The following is a 17,356-nucleotide window of genomic DNA, read 5'->3' as shown; positions in this document are numbered from 1 at the left end:
GTTCTGAGAAATACTAAAGTGTGGGAAAACAGTTTTTACCATGAATAATGTAGCAAAGAATTAGACAACTGGATGAATAAAGAAATTTGTGGTAAGGATCAAGAGAAGCGGAGACCAAAGTTTTTGATTGAAAAGAGTCTTTTATTTATTTTTTTCCCCCTTTTGTTTCAAGTACGGTCCTTTCTCAGCAGGATCATCTAAGAAGCATGGACACACGATAACACACAACTCGAGCCAGAGCATCTTCAGGTGAAACTCCTGTTTTGTCTTGGTTAGGGTGTACATGTAGGTGTGTGTGTGTGTGTGTGTGTGTGTGTGTGGTGGAGTTGGGGTGGGGTGGGAGCTGATCAGCACTTTTACTGTTTGGATCAAGTGAACAAGAATCCTGTTTTACACCACAATCTTTTTTTTGGCAAACATTTGTTGCAATTAGTGACATTGACATCAGCACATAAAAATTATATATCTATATAATTATATATTTATATTTATGTTCATGTATTTATAGATTCGTCTTTTGTCTCAACAATCATTCTAGTGATTTTTACCTTTATTATGATGCTGTAAAACCGGACAAACTGTCAGTAGGAATGCCTTGTTTGGACATTGATCTTTTTTCACAGGAACGCTCACACACATAGACCCAACGGAGGCATACGTACACTACTACACACATGCATGCATAGATACACTCGCTCATGTTTACATGAGCACACTCACAAGCCATCCAGTCCATCACACACATGCACGTATACGTAAACACACACGTGTCCCAAACGCACGCCCACACATGCTCGGCCAGAACGAAGAGGCAGGTCTGTACAACTATGGGAGGGAGAGGGTATCCAAGATCCCCCAGCAATAAGTACGGCTTCACCTGATTAAAACACAAGAAAATCGAAGTTACAAACAGAGGAGACAGCCATCGGGTCATTGTCTGTAAAACTTGACAAAATTCCCTGTCAAGTCCTCTAGGACTGGTCCTTGATCTGTCAAAGTTTGGCACAATGTCATGTCTCTCTTCCACTTCTTCTCTACTGTACACTGACATGAACGGGAATCTGGTTTTGATGCAAAAGTAATGAGTGACTGTCAAAAATATCACATCCCCAAAGTCAAACAGGAGTTCTTTCCAAATACATACGAGTGTGCTTTAAACATATGTCTATATACTTTTTTGGCAGTGAACAAAAAAAAGCACTTTTCTTGATTGGGACTCCAAGCTCTGCCAGCTCTTGCAGCCTTAAGATACTCTTGACGTTTGATTATGTCCACTTGAGAAATTTCACTTGATGGAGTGAGCAAATCACAAACATCGTAGGGATTCCTCTCTGGCCTGGGATAAAAGGGGAAAAAAATCATTTGTCCACTCACAGCCTGACTATCTTTCCTGATTGCCTCGTTCATGTTTCACTTTTTTTTTTTATCCATTTGTTGTTTCAGTCAGTTGGAAAATGAAAACCTGGATTTTTACGAGCAGTCCATCAAAAACGTGTAATATACACATTAAAACCCCTTTTTAAGTGTACACAGAAAATAAAAAATGCAGCAGAAAGTGTAAATATAAAAAAGTAGAAAGAAAAAAAAACACATGTAAAATAATGGTGACTTACAGTCTCTTGAAGGTGACATTCTTTGAAAACAAATTCCAAAGACTTTTCACGCAGCAAGGTCTTAGCAACAAAAAATATTGAATAAAAGCAGTGCTACGTTTGTCACTTTGGTGAAATGGTAAACATCCACTTCTTCCCTTGAGGCTGGTGTGCTTTCATTTTTCTCTGTGCTTTTATTTTTTCTCACCTCCTTGAAAACGCTCATGCCATCTCAGTCTCTCATCTCTCTTTATCTCTGACTGCAATAGAAGGTCAGACTACTTCCTGCTCCTACAGAGTGCGAGCGTTTCCTCATCAGCACCCTATTATTTCTTGATCCATCCGCTCAAGGCATTTACATACACTCTCACTTTTTTGAATGTTTTCTCTCCCACTCCTTATACACTCTGTCAAATTCACTTCTTCATATCGATTCCCACTGACTCCAATTAGGGATGAAATTGAGCTAGCCTTAAAAAATGATAAAGTGGTCCGGAAGAAAGTAATTAAAAAATGTTTGCATGCACATGCACAATCTCTCTGTGTCACTCTACCTGGCTCCCTTCTTACCCCATCAAGCTCGTTCACAGCTATTTTTAAGGACACAAAATTCCTATCATTGGCAAAGGGGTCTTTTCTCAAACTGCCACTTAGAGTAACCTTGTTTTAGTCTCCTAATAATCTCCTGCAAAAGTAATCCCTTTCACACAAGCACACAAAGACTCTTGCCCCCTCCCTCCCATCATTATGGTCAAACTACACCCAGGAATCAGGGGAGGCCGGGTAGTGGCTGGTCTCGTAGTTCAGTTCGCTGTATGGCCGTGATGCTGAGTAGAAGTCTACGTAGTTGCCGGTTGACTTGAGGCCCAGGTGCATTCGAAGGTCTTCCCGGGGGTCACGCGGTGGTCCAGTGGCGTTTGGGGGTGGCTGGGGTTGGGCCTGAGGCTGGGCCTGTGCCTGTAGCTGTGGTTGTGATGGTGGAAGAGGTGGTCCTGGGTCGTTGTAGTAGGCTTCGTCAAAGCTCCGGCTTTGGCTGTGAGGTGGAGGCTGTGGCGGCTGGGGCTGGGGGAAGGAAGGAGGAGGGGGGTAGAGGTCGTAGTCTTTTAGCATAGCTGCTGATGGGCTGTCCTGCTGGGGTTGAGGGGGTATAACACAGGGCGGGGCAGGACTCTGGTAGAGGGAGAGAGTGGTGGATGTGGCAGTGGGTGAAGTGCAGCGGGCAAGGACAGAGTCACAGGAGTTTAAGTAGTGGGACGAAAGGGAAAAACAGGAGAGAGGTAAAGAAAAATGGAAAGCAGAGGATTGGTTAGGTAGGGAAAACAAAGGGAAGAGGGTTTAAAAAGCAGGCAGTAGGGGGACTCATGCTGTGAATTCTCTATTACAGACAGGCAATGATAGGGCAATTTTTATCATACACTAGTTCTCACACAGACAAGCTATGTTTGTGTGCATCAGTGCTGCATAAAGACCTATTGCCTCGAAAACGTATTACACTTATTCACTTAAGTTCAGCCAGCAGCAGTGAATGTTGAACAAATTCAAACTTTAATTGGAATTTTAAGAGATCGACACAAATTTTCACTTTTAATCTCCTGAGTCAAAGACCGTGATGCTTTCTGTTATCCCTACCTCTTCACCAGCAGACATTTAACAGAGGCAAATAATTAGTGCAATCAATTGGGATAACAGCTTTAATTGCCAGTCTGCTATTGTTCCTGGTTGCGATAGTTTAAGAATGCCTGAACTGACGGCGAACATCCGTTGCACATTCTACCAGGGCATCTCTTATCACAGCAAGACACCTTTTGATTTTGATCTGCTGTACCTCCTTCATTCTGCTGTAATCTTTCCTAATAAGTAACCTATTATGACAGCAAATGCCAATTTAGAAGAGTCATGGTGAAACACATGCACTGCTGAAAAACAGAGACAGTGGATATAAATAAAACTGAACACCCATATTGGAAAAACTCACCTGGTTTTGCTTGATTTCATCGCTGGCTGTCAGGTAAGAGTTTCGGAACAACGTAGATGACCCACAGGACACTTGAACTTTATGGATAAAATAAAAAAATAGTGCCAGCATTTTGGTTAATGACAGCTACCACCACCAGTTACAAAGCGGTGAGCCAAAGTACTTTAGGCAGCCTATTTAAAAGTCTAGTGTTGTAAAAAAACAAAAACAACATAAAAACTGACATATTAAAAGTACAAATTAGAGCTAGAACATAAGAGGTTTTCAGAGAATGGAAAACACAGAAGAGAACACAGAAATGAAGAAAAGCAGGCATATTAGCGGTAGTAGTACTTGGTATGAAGACAAAGGCAGACTGGAAATAATTTATAGGTGTAGGGACAAAGCAAAGCTTATTTAAGATTGAAGCAGTGGATAACTTAAAAAAATATATAAAAGTAAAAAAAAAAACGTGAGGTTAAAAACAGAAAGATAAATAAAAGGGGAAATTAAATAAAAAGATGAGTAGGATGAAGAGGTGAATAAAATAGAATAATTTAATTCTACTTTGTCTCTCTCTCTTTCTCTACGTGCGCACACACCTGCCATGCCGTCTTTCCGGGATGTATGCTCTCCTTTGTTGCTATGGAAACCAGCGTTGGTTGCTGTGGAATCATAGTCCATCTTGCGTTCCTTCAGACTCGTCATCTCTCTGGGGGAGGCAGGAGCGCTTGCTACACGCGCACGTGTGCATACACAAACAGATGCAGACATTAATGAGAGTAATAAATCCAGAACAGCAGGAGCCTTTGCATTTTGCCTGCTTATGTTTGTGTGTTTGCGTCTTTTCTTGGTCTTTCAAGGTGCACAGTCATTATTCATCATTTAGCTTGTCAGCAGAAAGGGTCACCTCCAGCACATTAAGGAACGTCTGGGAATTCAAGCAAGTGCTTATAGGCATGCTATCGGAGTATCAAATTTTGCATCTGGTGTTATTTTTGTCCGCAAAATATACTCAATTTCTGTGTGTTCTTTATGTGTGTAAAGCTCTTGTAAATTATACGAATCTGAAACTGCTGAGATATTGATCAAGCAAACAGTCTTGGTCAGTCAGGTCAAGTCTTGAATTATGCAATACGGAATTATCACAATAAAGAGGCCTTAAACACTATCTTGACAGGACACAAACAGGGTCCAAACCCTGCCAAAGATAAAACACCCTTAAGATAATAAAACACACAAGGAAGCAAGCCAGTTAAGATTGTTTAGATTTTCACTAAATCTTACTGAAAGGCACAAATCCGACTAAATATATCTTATTTAATATGCACGAAATACCTGTTAAAACTAGAAGGAACTGTTCAGGAACTGGTGTTTAACCTTTCTTTAAACAGGGAATTTATTCTGTTATCAATTATCAATAAGAGTTGTAGTGGGTAGTTTTAGCAAAGCATATTGACTAACCTTTTGGAATCCTTGTATAAACTCTATATTGTGGTAATTTATGCCATTGAAAAGGCCATAATAAACACAAAATTGCTTTTTCCTTTATTTACCATCTCCCTTGTGACATGGGTGTTACAAACAATAAAAAAAGAAATTACACTTATCTGTAAATACTGATAGGTGCTTCCACTATACATCAGTCATATTTAATGAATTAGAAGATTATTGAAAAGTGCCTTTATTTTCAGTAACTCAGTGAAATACATTATATAGATCAATTTAAACAGACTGGTTTTTTAAGCTTTTATTTCTATTATTTTGTCTGAATTGCCACTTAGAGGTAATGAAAACATGACATTTAAGATTAGATTATTAAATCAGACCACTACAAAACGCTATTTAATACAGAAATGTGAGTTTACAAAAAAGTTTAATATCTGCTTAAAGGTTATTTTCAAAAGTCACGTGTAATCTAACACACCTTATTGGTGTGTTTGTTAGATTATATTCAAATTTTTTGGATATGACTGTAGCTGAAGCAGATAGCCTGCCTCCCTAAAGTTAGTAAATTCTTTAAAACATTAAATATTTCTTGATATATATATATATATATATATATTTTTTTTATTTTAGATATTGAAAACATGCATAAATACTTTTGTACATGCATGCATTTATATACGCATTTACATTTGACATATTTTGATTAATTTTTTGATGCAAAGCTTTTTATGATATTAAGACATTTGGCATTTAATTTGATCTTTTTACACTTTCTCAGATTCCATTAAGATGGATTTTCAAACCTGCTGGTTTCCAACAGAGAAAATGCTATCACTGGTTACAGTTACCAAGGGGACATGGCCTGTAGCGGTTGGTTTTGATGCCCTGGGAGTTTTACTGTATCAGGGCTAAACACTCTGGTACCCTGTAGAGGCCATGATGGAGGCATAGGTCTCTCTCCCTCTGCATTTCTAGCTGCTCTCTCTCTCTCAGCCTCTACAGTCAGCCAAGCTTTCACGGTTTTATCATTCTCTTCTCACATCAACTCTTTTTCTCCTGCTTTCCCAATGTGCTTGCATGCCTTCATTACACCCTTTTGCTTTGATCCATCTCTAAGGACTCGGATTGCAGTCTGGAGCATATGCAGTTAGGAGATACTGGTTTATTTGTGTGTATTAGTAAGTGTGTGCACTGGGGTGGTCGAGAAAGAGTGAGAGATTAGAAGCAGAGGTGTGGATTGCTGCAAACAAGTGTAGGTGGAGAAGGACAAGAGGAGAAAGTGAGATGAAGAGGAAAAAGCATGAAAGCAAAGTAGGAGAAGGTGCACAAAGCAGAGGAAGCAGGATAAAGAGTCATATCCAGCGATTTCCCATTTTACCCCCACAACTCCACGGCATCATAAACACAAAGCTACTCTCAATGTCGCTTGCCAAAGTCAAATCCGCAGCCTTCTCAACTTCCCCCCTGAATTTACCATCGCTCAATCCTCTATTCTTCTTGTCTCTGTGTTTTTTCATTTTATCACCCTCTCTGTTTATTACATCCCTTCCTCCATCTCCATTTCCTAATGCTTGCACACAAACACACCCTTATTTTGTCCCTCGCTTCTTCTGTCTCTCTCTCTTAGCAGGGTCCTTGAAGACCTCGCTAAGCCGGGAGGAAGGAAAAGTACTTTTCTGCCTCATCAGCTTGCTAAGCCCAGTGTGGAGAAAGAACACCTAAAGGATCTTCCACTACCAATGCTAACAGCTAATGCATTCTTGCAAAGCATGAAGGCCAGTGGGCTCAGGCTAAAGGCTAATGATAATCATACTTCATAGCATGACTGCCAATAGATGGCAAGCACTAATGCTAGGAACTGTTTAGTCTTAGTATAAAGCTGATGGACTGGTGAATGTTGATGCTACTGGCTAATTGATGTGTGTGCATGTATGTCAGCTTATACATGGTTGCATTTTTTTCAGTTTAAATTGAAATAAATTATTCCAAAACATGGAGAGAGAAAGTGTAAAGCTAAATGAGAAAACAAAATATTTAAATATGAAACAAATACAGTTAAAATGAGATATCAACATACACTGTATAAGAGACATAGCTTTTTTCCCCTGTGATGAGAAGAAAAAGATCTAGCTAACTGTTCCTGTTTAAAATGAACAAATGTATTTCTATTTCCTATTAATGAGATATTGTTATTATATAAATTTACAATGCATTTAAACTATTTGGGAAAGCCCAGATGGTGATGTCATTTTGTAAGATTCAGATTTACAAGAATTAGATTAAATGGAAGGACACATTTGGTTTTTCTATGTGACATCCCATCATGAGAAACCGGGCCAGATATCAGGGAGAGAACTGAAGACCTTCACAAGCCTGGATCAGTCCACTTTAAATGGAAGAGTTTGTTTCCCTATGTAGTCTGCTTCATTTGGGCGGGTGTGAAAAGTTATTTCAAACTGGCTGTGGACCATAGGCAAACATTGCTCTGCCTCAAAACATGGGTCTAAGTCATACAGTTTAAAATGCAGACAGCGAGGGAAAAGTTATGTTCTTACAGTGTATATTAATGTCTGATTTACAATATACATTCTAATAAGAAATATGAATCTGTAGATATACAAATCCAATTGTGCTTGCCTTTTAAAAATAATCTCCCTACTTCATAAAACAATTACTCCATTTGATAAATATGCTCATTGAATTCTTTTGAAAAGATTTGTGTATTAAGTGGGAAAACTAGAGCTAGCGGTGTGTAGCATAAAGACAGGAAGCAGTCAAAATCAGCACACATATCAAAAGTAAAAAGTTTCAACAAACCAGAATGTAATTACAGTATGTACATAAAGCTGTAGGGAACATGTTTTCTCACCAGAGCGGTTATTTGGGGATGTCCTGACAGGGGAAACTGAGGGAGTTCGTGAAGAAGAGTAGGGCCTCTGTCTGTCTCTCTCTATTGTTGAGGCAGAACCCACAAAATGATGTTGTGAGTAACCATCCTATAAAATAACCACACAACAAAGAAAAATCTGGTTAGTTTAGATGCATTTACCAACACTATTGAGCATAATAAATATTTTGCAAGGTCTGTGAATTAAATTTTTTTTTAGGTACAACAGAGCATGTGTATAATATTCCCTAAATTGTTAAACCTTCAAAAACTGAAATCAAGCAGATTTTTAACTTCCAGCAGATGAAATACTTCAAACTACCATGGGGTAGTTCAAACAGCACAACTGATTAACTTGCAGTAGGAGGTGGCATTTCCACAATGACTTCGACACTGATTCAGAACAGATGAATCACAGGACTCTATTTATAATGCTGCAGGCTGGAAATCGAGCACTCCTTGTAACTTTGTGGCTGCATTGCAAAAACATAAATTTTTTTTATGGATGACTGCTGGCTGACTTATAAATTATAGAAACAAAAGATTTGTAGATTTGCAGCGAGATGTTTGAAATTTCTTGACCTTGCTCTGATAGACAGCTAAAGGAGATGCTGTTGCTTCAATGCTTTTCAACTTTTTCAACACTAAAACTCAACATTTCAAAACTCATTTTAGACTTTCTGAGTATTATTAAGCTGAAAAATCTGATTTAAAATTATTCTAGACACTGGAAGCCAATATAAATAAAGAATGATAAATATATCCAGAGTGCCCACACTCCATCAAAATTATTATATATTTAGACACCTGCATCAACTCTGACATCAGAAAGCATCGAAGTGCTATAGGGGAAAAAATAAAGCAAATAATAACTGCCCAAGCATAATTACAGCTAAGCCAGTGACTTTGTATTAGTTTAACAGTGATTGGAGCAGAACTGTGTTCATGAGAATGGATTATAACAGCCAACAACACCCACGGAGGTGGAACCAAATTTAATTTAGCACTAAGATAATTGGCTTCCTAAAAAAACTAAAGCACAAGCAGATGATAGAAGATCATTTGGACATGTCTTTTACAACTTTAATGTGTACAGCTCTCTGATGAGCAGTGGGAAAGTGGCAACTGTAAGAACATGGGAGAGAGAATCATTTCAGCACAATGTGGCTTTATAGAAGGACGTGGATGGGAGGAGAATGAGACGACTTAAGGGTGGAGCAGATGAGCGAGATAGAGCAAAATACCCGACAAGCCATGTAGTAGCTAAGGATAATAAAAAGATAATATAATGTAAGAAGAGAGAGGAGTGGTTTTTGGGTATGTAGAAGTAATGGCAGCAGAGTAAAGATAGCAAGAGGAGAAGGGTGATGAGAAAAAGTGTAATAATATGCTGAAAAGTGGACTGAATTGCACGCTGCCCTATTTTCTGACAGATCTCTGACAACTAATAGAAAACTGGATCTTCTAACGCATGATATTTCAAAGATAGTTTTGACCATTCTACAGTTTTTTGTACCTCCTTTATTTATTCAGCAGTCCTTCAGTCTTCTTACTCGCCTCATTGAACATTCTGGTTCTCCCCCAACAAATCTCAATAAATACAATGTAACCTCCTGGTGGTACTCTGGACTGCTGTTCGATTGGATACTGTCAGACTGTCAGGCCACTCAAGTGAACATGGCCACTGAATATTGAATGATAAGTGTATTCTGCAGAGTGATATATGTAGTGTGCTGATGACAGATGTAACTCACAAATGTGGCCAAGGAATGAGCCACAGGGCTCCTTGAGGTCCTCCAAGAGCAAAACAAGCATTAGCAAAACTTTCAAATTGTTGGGGTTGTGGGTTCAGTGTGTGTGTTTTGTGTTTTTGTCTGCACTTTTGTTGTCAGTCTTCAGATGGTGCTGGAGTTTCTCAGGTGTGCTGGGTGACAGGTGCGACTGATCTGCTGATTGCATGGGAGGAGTATTTAAGCAGGGAGCTGCCAGCACTTCGATGCCAGAGTGTTTGCCTTCAGTGGTAACAAGCTCAGCCACTTCTAAGCTATGTTTCGTTCTTTGTCACTAAAGCTGATGTTGTTTATGTTCCTTCGCAGGCAGAAACCTGAACCTTCTGATCATTCTTCATTGAACTTTGACTTCGGTTCCAGACGTTTCTGGACAATCAAGATTACCTATGTTTGGTGTATTTCGTTTGGATTTTGTTTCCATGTATCAAGCTGGCAGCTTCCTGTTATCCTCCGTCTCCTGAACCAAGGCAGAAGCGTACCCTGTCCACCCTCCAATGCAAGTGCCTGAACATTGAATTAACTCCTGAACTCACCAGAACTCAGTCTACAGCTCAAGTAAACCATCTGGATTTTCTCCGCTTCGCACACCTGGATCCCGACTCCCTCTAACCCTGGCGACCTGACTTCACTCACTTAGTAAGCCGTTCTACTAACATAATTACTTCTCGTTTATTCCTCAAGATTATAGTTTTCACCAGTTCTCCTTCCCCTCTTTCCATGCAGTTGGTGATTCTACCATTAACGTTCCAGTATCACTTTAAATAAAACACCTTTCACTAATTCAGTTGTGTTTTTCTGTATGTGAGTCAGATCTATTTCGAACAAAATGACACATATAATTGAATTTTTTTAGAATGGATATGACCCACATACAGTATGACAAAATATAAAACAAGTCAAAGAAAAACAAATTTTTCATTTGGCAGCTATTGACAGGTTAATTGAACTTTACCTTGTGCTCATTTTTCCACCCATTGTTATAGATAAATGCTTTCCAATCACTCTGAACTTGGTAGATAATATCAATACTTTTGGACATACAAAACATTAAGCAGAAGCAGCAATGCAGTCAGGAAATCTTTTCATATCGGCAAGGCAATGGTGGTGAGTGAATGGACTAGAAACAAGCTGGGTGTAACTCAGCTTGTTTCTAGCCATGAAACCTACAGTGCCTTACAAACATTTACCCCTTGTACTTTTTTAAGTTGTGCCATCTTCACTGTATCTTATTAGGAGTCATTTCATAGACCTACAGAATGTAGGGTAAAATGAGTACACGTTAAATTCTTTTTACAGATAAATATCTGAAATGTTTGGCCTTTGTTGGTATTCAGCCACCTTTACTCTAGAAAAACCATCCAGAGCAACCAAATACATTCAGAAGTCATCTAATTAGTAAATAGAGTTCGTGTGTGTGTGTGTGTGTGATTTAATCTCAGTATAAATACTGTCGTTCTGTGACAACCTCAGAGTTTTGTTAGTGAACAAATAGCACCATAAAGACCAGAAAGAGCACATCTGGTTATATCAGCTTTAAACATCACAAGGAACGCTGTACAGTCCATCATCAAACAATGAGATGGAGTACGGCACAGCAGCAAACCTACCGAGACAAAGCCGCTCGCCCAGCTGACCGTCTTTGCAAGGAGATCATTGATCAGAAAACTACCAAGAGTCCAGTGGTAACTGTTTGAATTATGATTATTGATTAATATTTATCAAGAATTATAATTAACCGTGGCTGCATGGTGGCGCAGTTGGTAGCACTGTTCCCTTGCAGCAAGAAGGCATGTTCTCCTTGTGCACGTGTGGGTTCTCACCGGGTACTCCGGCTTCCTCCCACAGTCCAAAGACATGCCTGTTAGGTTAATTGGTCTCTCTCAATTGCCCTTAGGTGTATGAATGAGTGTGTGTGTGTGGTTTGTGTGTTGCCCTGCGATGGACTGGCGACCTGTCCAGGGTGTACCCCGCCTCTCGCCCATAGACTGCTGGAGATAGGCACCATCTCCCCCGTGACCCACTAAGAAATAAGCGGTAGAAAATGACTGACGGACTATAATTAACAATCATAATTTGACAAAATTAATTTCTTAACCAAAATCCTCATTTATGAATCGAGACCAGAGATGTCTTCTGGTGTAACTGGTGTAACTGTGGCTCAACGCCTTTGATAATTACAACCATTAAATACTCAGTAATAATTGATAACTATTACCAGAGATGTCGCTGTTTAATCAACCGTTTCTGCCGAAACGTGGGGAACTTTTAACCTTATTTTGACTGACAAATCATTCTTGCACAAAATAAACACAAAACGCCTTCTCTTTATCTATGTGAATATTTATTAAATCACAGCTTGATACAATCCGCTCTTCCGATTTCATAATCTTTACCTACTCAAACATGTAAAGTTCTACACAAAAAGGGCGTCAAATATCTAACTAAACAAAATAAAGCAAAACAGCAGTGGGTGTGTATGGAATCAACCAGCAGTTATGGCAAAAGTGATAATATGACAAGGGAATATGGTGTCGAACGAAGCTTTGGGAGCGCAGCCCGCCAGAAAGTGTAGCTCAGTGAGATGCAGGCAGTCATAAACCTTCCCCCCCAGCAAGGTTGTAAACCCCGAGGACAAAGGGTAATAAAACTTTTGGCGGCAAGCCAGTAAGCAGTAAAGTTGAAGACAAAGAAAATGGTTGATTTTCACCATAAGGTTATTATAGCAGTTCAGTTTCACAGCGCACCTGCGCGCAGGTGTTTGCACGGTAAAGACACACTTGCGAGACACGGCGGCCTCCGAAAGTACCAGCAAGTTTCAAAACAATGGCATGCACATACAATTCAGAACACATTAGACTCTAAATGGTGATGCTAATTGCACTAAAACCTCCTCTACCCTGCCCAGACTATTTCTAAGAAAGAAATACAAATAAAGGATGGGTTTTACTTGTCGTTGTCTCCTCTCAGCAGAGGGAGAGAGAAGGAGGGGGAAAGTTGGAAGTTAACGTGCGTCCACAGTTAACTTCAGGAAGAGCGGTCAATCTTCGTCCTCTGGCCTCCTTGGCGAAAATATGATCTGACCGTCAGGAGTCGACTGGATAAAACAAGGTGGCGATCCGTCTCCTTGAAACTCCGTGGTTTTTTTGTGGTTACGTTGTTAAACTTACGTCTTTGATCGGCAAAGTGAAATTTTTGGCCTTCTTATTCCAGAAACCTCTTTTTATGAATTTTTCGTTGGCCAACGAAGGAGAATGAATGAAATCCACTTGGGACTCTTCTCCAGAAATGATGCGCTTCAGTTGCTGGTCCGGTCTCCAGCGTGAAAAGCAGCTTCTTTCAAATGTTCGCCATCCCATATTGCCTCCTGTGACGGGAGACCTGGGACGGCCCCGTCATATTAGCCGCAGTGGCCGCTGGGTTTTGTAGGACAAACTATCCTGCAGTACAAAATGGCCATGACGTTGGAAAGGCATAGTGGCAAACAAGTGGTCCAATATAACTCTGAATGAGCTGCAGAGATCTATAGCTCAGGTGGGATAGTCTGCCCACATTAGTTGTGCACTTTACAAGTTGGGGTATTTCAGGAGTGGCAAAAAAGATTTTGTTGGAAAAAAACCTACATAAAGTCCCCTTTGCAGTTTACAGCAAACACTTTGTTTGACAAGAACCTAGCACTCGCACATCAGCCTGAGCCCACTATCCCTGCATTAAAAGCTGTAGGGATGTTTTTCTTTAGCAGGAATAGGAAGCTGGTCAGAGTTGATTGGAAGATGGATAGAACTCAACATTTCTTTAGATTCAATTCTTAGAGGCTGCATAAAACTTAAGATTATAACAGAGGTTCACTTTCCATCAGGACAATAATTTGACATACAGCCAGAGCTGCAATAGAATAGTTAAGATCAAGGAATAATGTGTTTGAATGGATATTCAAAATTCAGACCTAAATCTGTAGCAATAACTCAAAATGAAAAATGGATGTTCACAGGCTCTCAATCTATTCTCACTGAGCTTGAGGTATCTGCATAGTTGCAAAAGTGTTCATTTCTGTTTGCAAAGTTGATATACCCAAAATGATTTGCAGCTGTAATTGCAGTGAAAACTGATAATAGTGAAACTTAGTAGGGCTGGATACAAATGTTCACCACACTTTTCAGATTTGTATTTGTAAAAACTTGGAAAACTCCCATTTTAACTTTTACTTTACTGTTATGTTGTATGTTGTTTTGTTGATCACATAAAATCCCAAACAAGTATTTTGATGTATGTGGTTGTATATTTTTGCAATGCCAAAAGTGGTAACAAAAATGACAAACCAAGACACTAAAATAAAGCTTTTGATTTTAGGGGAGTTTCATACATTTCCTCTTGTGCACAAATTCCAATAGTCAAATAAATAAATTCACATCTATCAATTATTTTTACAACAAATCCATTTTTTATGTTATTCACTTTTAGTTTGAACTCTGAAGTCCTACAGTGTAAACAACACCCAAACAAAACAAAAAAAAATCCTTAATATTTAACATTAGCGAGTAGACACATAATTCATTTAGAGAGTTCAAGTCTCAGTAATTTTCAGCTATTCTACGCTTTTCACCAGTTTTTTTCTTCTCCTCCCACCCACCTTCTTCCCCTCATTCCTTCAATGTAAGAACGAGACAACACAAGTAAACGTGGTTTCTAGGCAACCGGTCTGCCTGTTGCTCTCATCCTCACTGGATAGTCAGCTGAAGGTCACAGGACTGCAAGGTAAAAAGCGATTAGTGCCTCATCAACTGAGGTGAGTGTGTGTGTGGGGATCAAGCAGCAATAATGCCAGCAAGCCATTATGGTACGAATTGTAAAAGGTTAAGCACAGTGAGAGGTGGATCCCCTCTGGGTCTCACTGACCATTGAACATTTTTTTTGTTCATGGCTCAAATCCACACATCCCCTCGCACTCATTTCATACTAAGATTGTGAGATTTACAGTTGTAAGTGATTTACTCACACGTCCATCTGCTCTCATAAGGTTTATTTTCCTCTAACCTTCACATCTTTCAGTCTTGTTGCCTGTAGTTTGCTATTTTATAGCTTGATCCAGATATTGTTGTTATATTTTTTTGCAGACATCCTTACTATAGATGTGGAGCACAACACTGCTTTTCTGACTTTTTAAACAATCTTTTAGCTTCCAGCCTAACAGGAGTTATCTCACCAGTCATCTTCTGTCTCTGTTCATCTAACATGATAAGGTGAATTTCAGAGAGAAACCAGGCAAAACATAAAAGTAACTTATGAGATCAATGGCTGCTTTGATTTCTGTGAAGTTTTTATATTTTAATTTACTCACTGTTTTTTCAAACTATAAATTTTCCATTGCAATAAAAGACACAAAACAGCTGTGAATACTTGAGCTACACTTTGACCAGCTGTCACAACATACTTGGACACATCAGTACAATGTCTGAATGTGAAACTAAAAGCTCAACATGGTTAAAAGCTAGAGAAGCACAAAGAAATTAGCTGGTGACCAGAATTGGGAAATGTTTAGGGTTGATTGACCCCAACTAGTGAAACAAAATATTTGTCTGATCAGTGAATCCACCATATGTAACCACTACCATGGCTGACAACAACACTCTTAGGTGTGGATGCCGATATTGAGTGAAGGAGACTGTGTTTTTCTCGGTTTTTAATTCATGTTTGTTCTTCAGAGGAATTTACTTGGGAATAACCTTGGAGCCCATAGGGTCCCGGGTAATTCATTGATGAAAAACACATGGCAGCGGTTCTTGAGAAGGACCAGGGCAGACTAAAATGAAAAATGTTGATTTTCAGGTACCGATTAAATATACTGCCATAACCCACAAAACAACCAACCTCTCTACTACAACAGCCAAAAATGATCGGCAAACAGATAGATTGATGATGGGTCCAGTCAAACAAGCTAGCCCTACCATAGCTGCACATCAAACATGATTCAAGGCACGTTAATAATTGCAGCATAAAAGCGAGGTTCACGGTAATGAATAAACGGTAAATAGATTCACACGAGTTTAACTTCCAGAGATAATCATAATCTTCTTCACGGCTTGTTTCAGCGTCAGCCTCCACATTATTCTGGCTAAAACATATAGGGATGGACTCTTTCAGCTGGAATGCTGCCTCTGTGGGAGCTGCATTCCTCAGGGAGAATGTCCATCTGAATGGATTAAAATGATTCAGGATCCATGCCAGAGTCTGTACAAAGTCCCTTTTCCAACTTAGTGTTTACAGGAGCCAAACATTTACTTGGAACGTGCTTCTTTAGGTCAGCACCCATTGTGGACAATTACTCTTACCATCTACACTTACACCTTACAAACCTTTGTGACATTGGATGACCACAATGTCCACTATGTAGAAACACTAGTTTGTTTAAAGGCTCCTTTTAAAAACTTTATATTTATGTGAAATCCTCCAACAAAGTGCAGATTTTTTTGTCATAATTGTAAAGTTGTTGAAAAGGAAACAAACCTACTGCCATTTATGTAAAAATATGAGTAAAATCCTGCGTTATGTTGTGTGCCTCTGGTCCTAAGATTGACTGGCATAGGAAGGTGAAATCTGAAAACTGAGAATCGGATATTATCTGCAAAATTTTGGTGCATCTTCAATAAAAGCAAGTGACTTTATTTTTGAATTGTGACAATTACCTTCACAGCTTTGCCTTTAAGAAGTATTTATATTCGCAACTAAACTATATAACGGTTCTCCTTACAGATATATCTGTTCAGTTTGCAGGAACATCCTGAGCATTCTAAGAAAAACAAAAAAGCCAAACTCTGGACTGCAAACGATGACCGCACACACAGGCATCAAACACAGACTGCTCATTCCAATCAAATTACGCAAACACACCCACAAAATGAATTACGAATCCCTGAAACATTGTAAATCTGTCACATGTATGACAAACATAGCATCTCCCTGACCCTGAACTCCATCTGTCATATGTGTGGATCTGATTTGTTTGTGATGTATGCAGGATATATGGCCATTTCTGAGTGTGAATGTGCCTGATTAAGTGTTCAAGTGACATCATTTATCAAGAAATGTGGCACAGCAGGTCAACAGAAGAAATGCATTGAACAGGGACATGACAAAGTGTAACCATGTGAATATGAAATTCAGTGCTGTTAGATGAAGGGAAGGTGCATATGTTTGTTTTGGCTTGAGTCAGAAAATGTGCTCTTTCTGGTCCTATTGGCAGTGGTTTTTTTTTTTTTTTTTACAAAGTGACCATGCTTTAGCTCCTTGTCTTCAACAGAAATCCCCTGTTTAACAGCACTGCTCTTTTGTTGTTTGCTTCAAAGATGACCCATAGCTACACTCATAGAAGCTGTAGATGAAATACGACATGCATAGCTACACCCAACACACACACTCACACACATACATTATGAGTAAGGACACATTCTGTCAAAGAGTTTAAATTAACTCTGGTAAAAGTAGAGCTTTACTGCACTCTGGAAACTGTTATACATGATTTATCCTAAAGTCAGTGCTTGTGTTGATACAGACAAATTTAGGGTCTGGTTTATTAATAACTCCTGCATCATAGATCGTTCAAGTGATCTCAGATGGTATTTTCATACCGAGTTAGTGTTTATTTATAGGTTTCCAACTTCTCCTTCAGGTTCAAACACTGTTATGCAGG

The 17,356-nt window shown here is 39.2% G+C and overlaps 1 protein-coding gene across 7 annotated transcripts in view; it reads right to left on the bottom strand.

The window, feature by feature from the left end:
- Positions 1 to 17,356, bottom strand: part of ctnnd2a (catenin (cadherin-associated protein), delta 2a) — a 363,719-nt gene that overhangs the window by 12,363 nt on the left and 334,000 nt on the right. For 3 of the 7 annotated variants that reach the window (XM_047350525.1, XM_047350526.1, XM_047350529.1), the window contains 4 exons: positions 7,865 to 7,991; positions 4,149 to 4,280; positions 3,568 to 3,644; positions 121 to 2,762 (listed from right to left, as the gene is read on the bottom strand). In XM_047350525.1, the coding sequence (XP_047206481.1) occupies positions 2,349 to 2,762; positions 3,568 to 3,644; positions 4,149 to 4,280; positions 7,865 to 7,991 (750 nt within the window). In that variant the 3' untranslated portion in view covers positions 121 to 2,348. Of the gene's footprint in view, positions 1 to 120; positions 2,763 to 3,567; positions 3,645 to 4,148; positions 4,281 to 7,864; positions 7,992 to 17,356 lie in introns of those variants that run through there. The other 4 variants (XM_047350527.1, XM_047350532.1, XM_047350531.1 and 1 more) reach the window with 4 other exon arrangements.

This window comes from Girardinichthys multiradiatus, chromosome 21 (assembly GCF_021462225.1).
Source record: "Girardinichthys multiradiatus isolate DD_20200921_A chromosome 21, DD_fGirMul_XY1, whole genome shotgun sequence".
NCBI classification, from domain to species: Eukaryota; Metazoa; Chordata; class Actinopteri; order Cyprinodontiformes; family Goodeidae; genus Girardinichthys; species Girardinichthys multiradiatus.
Note: the sequence above shows the minus strand (reverse complement) of the source record. Positions and strands in the feature narration are given on the sequence as shown.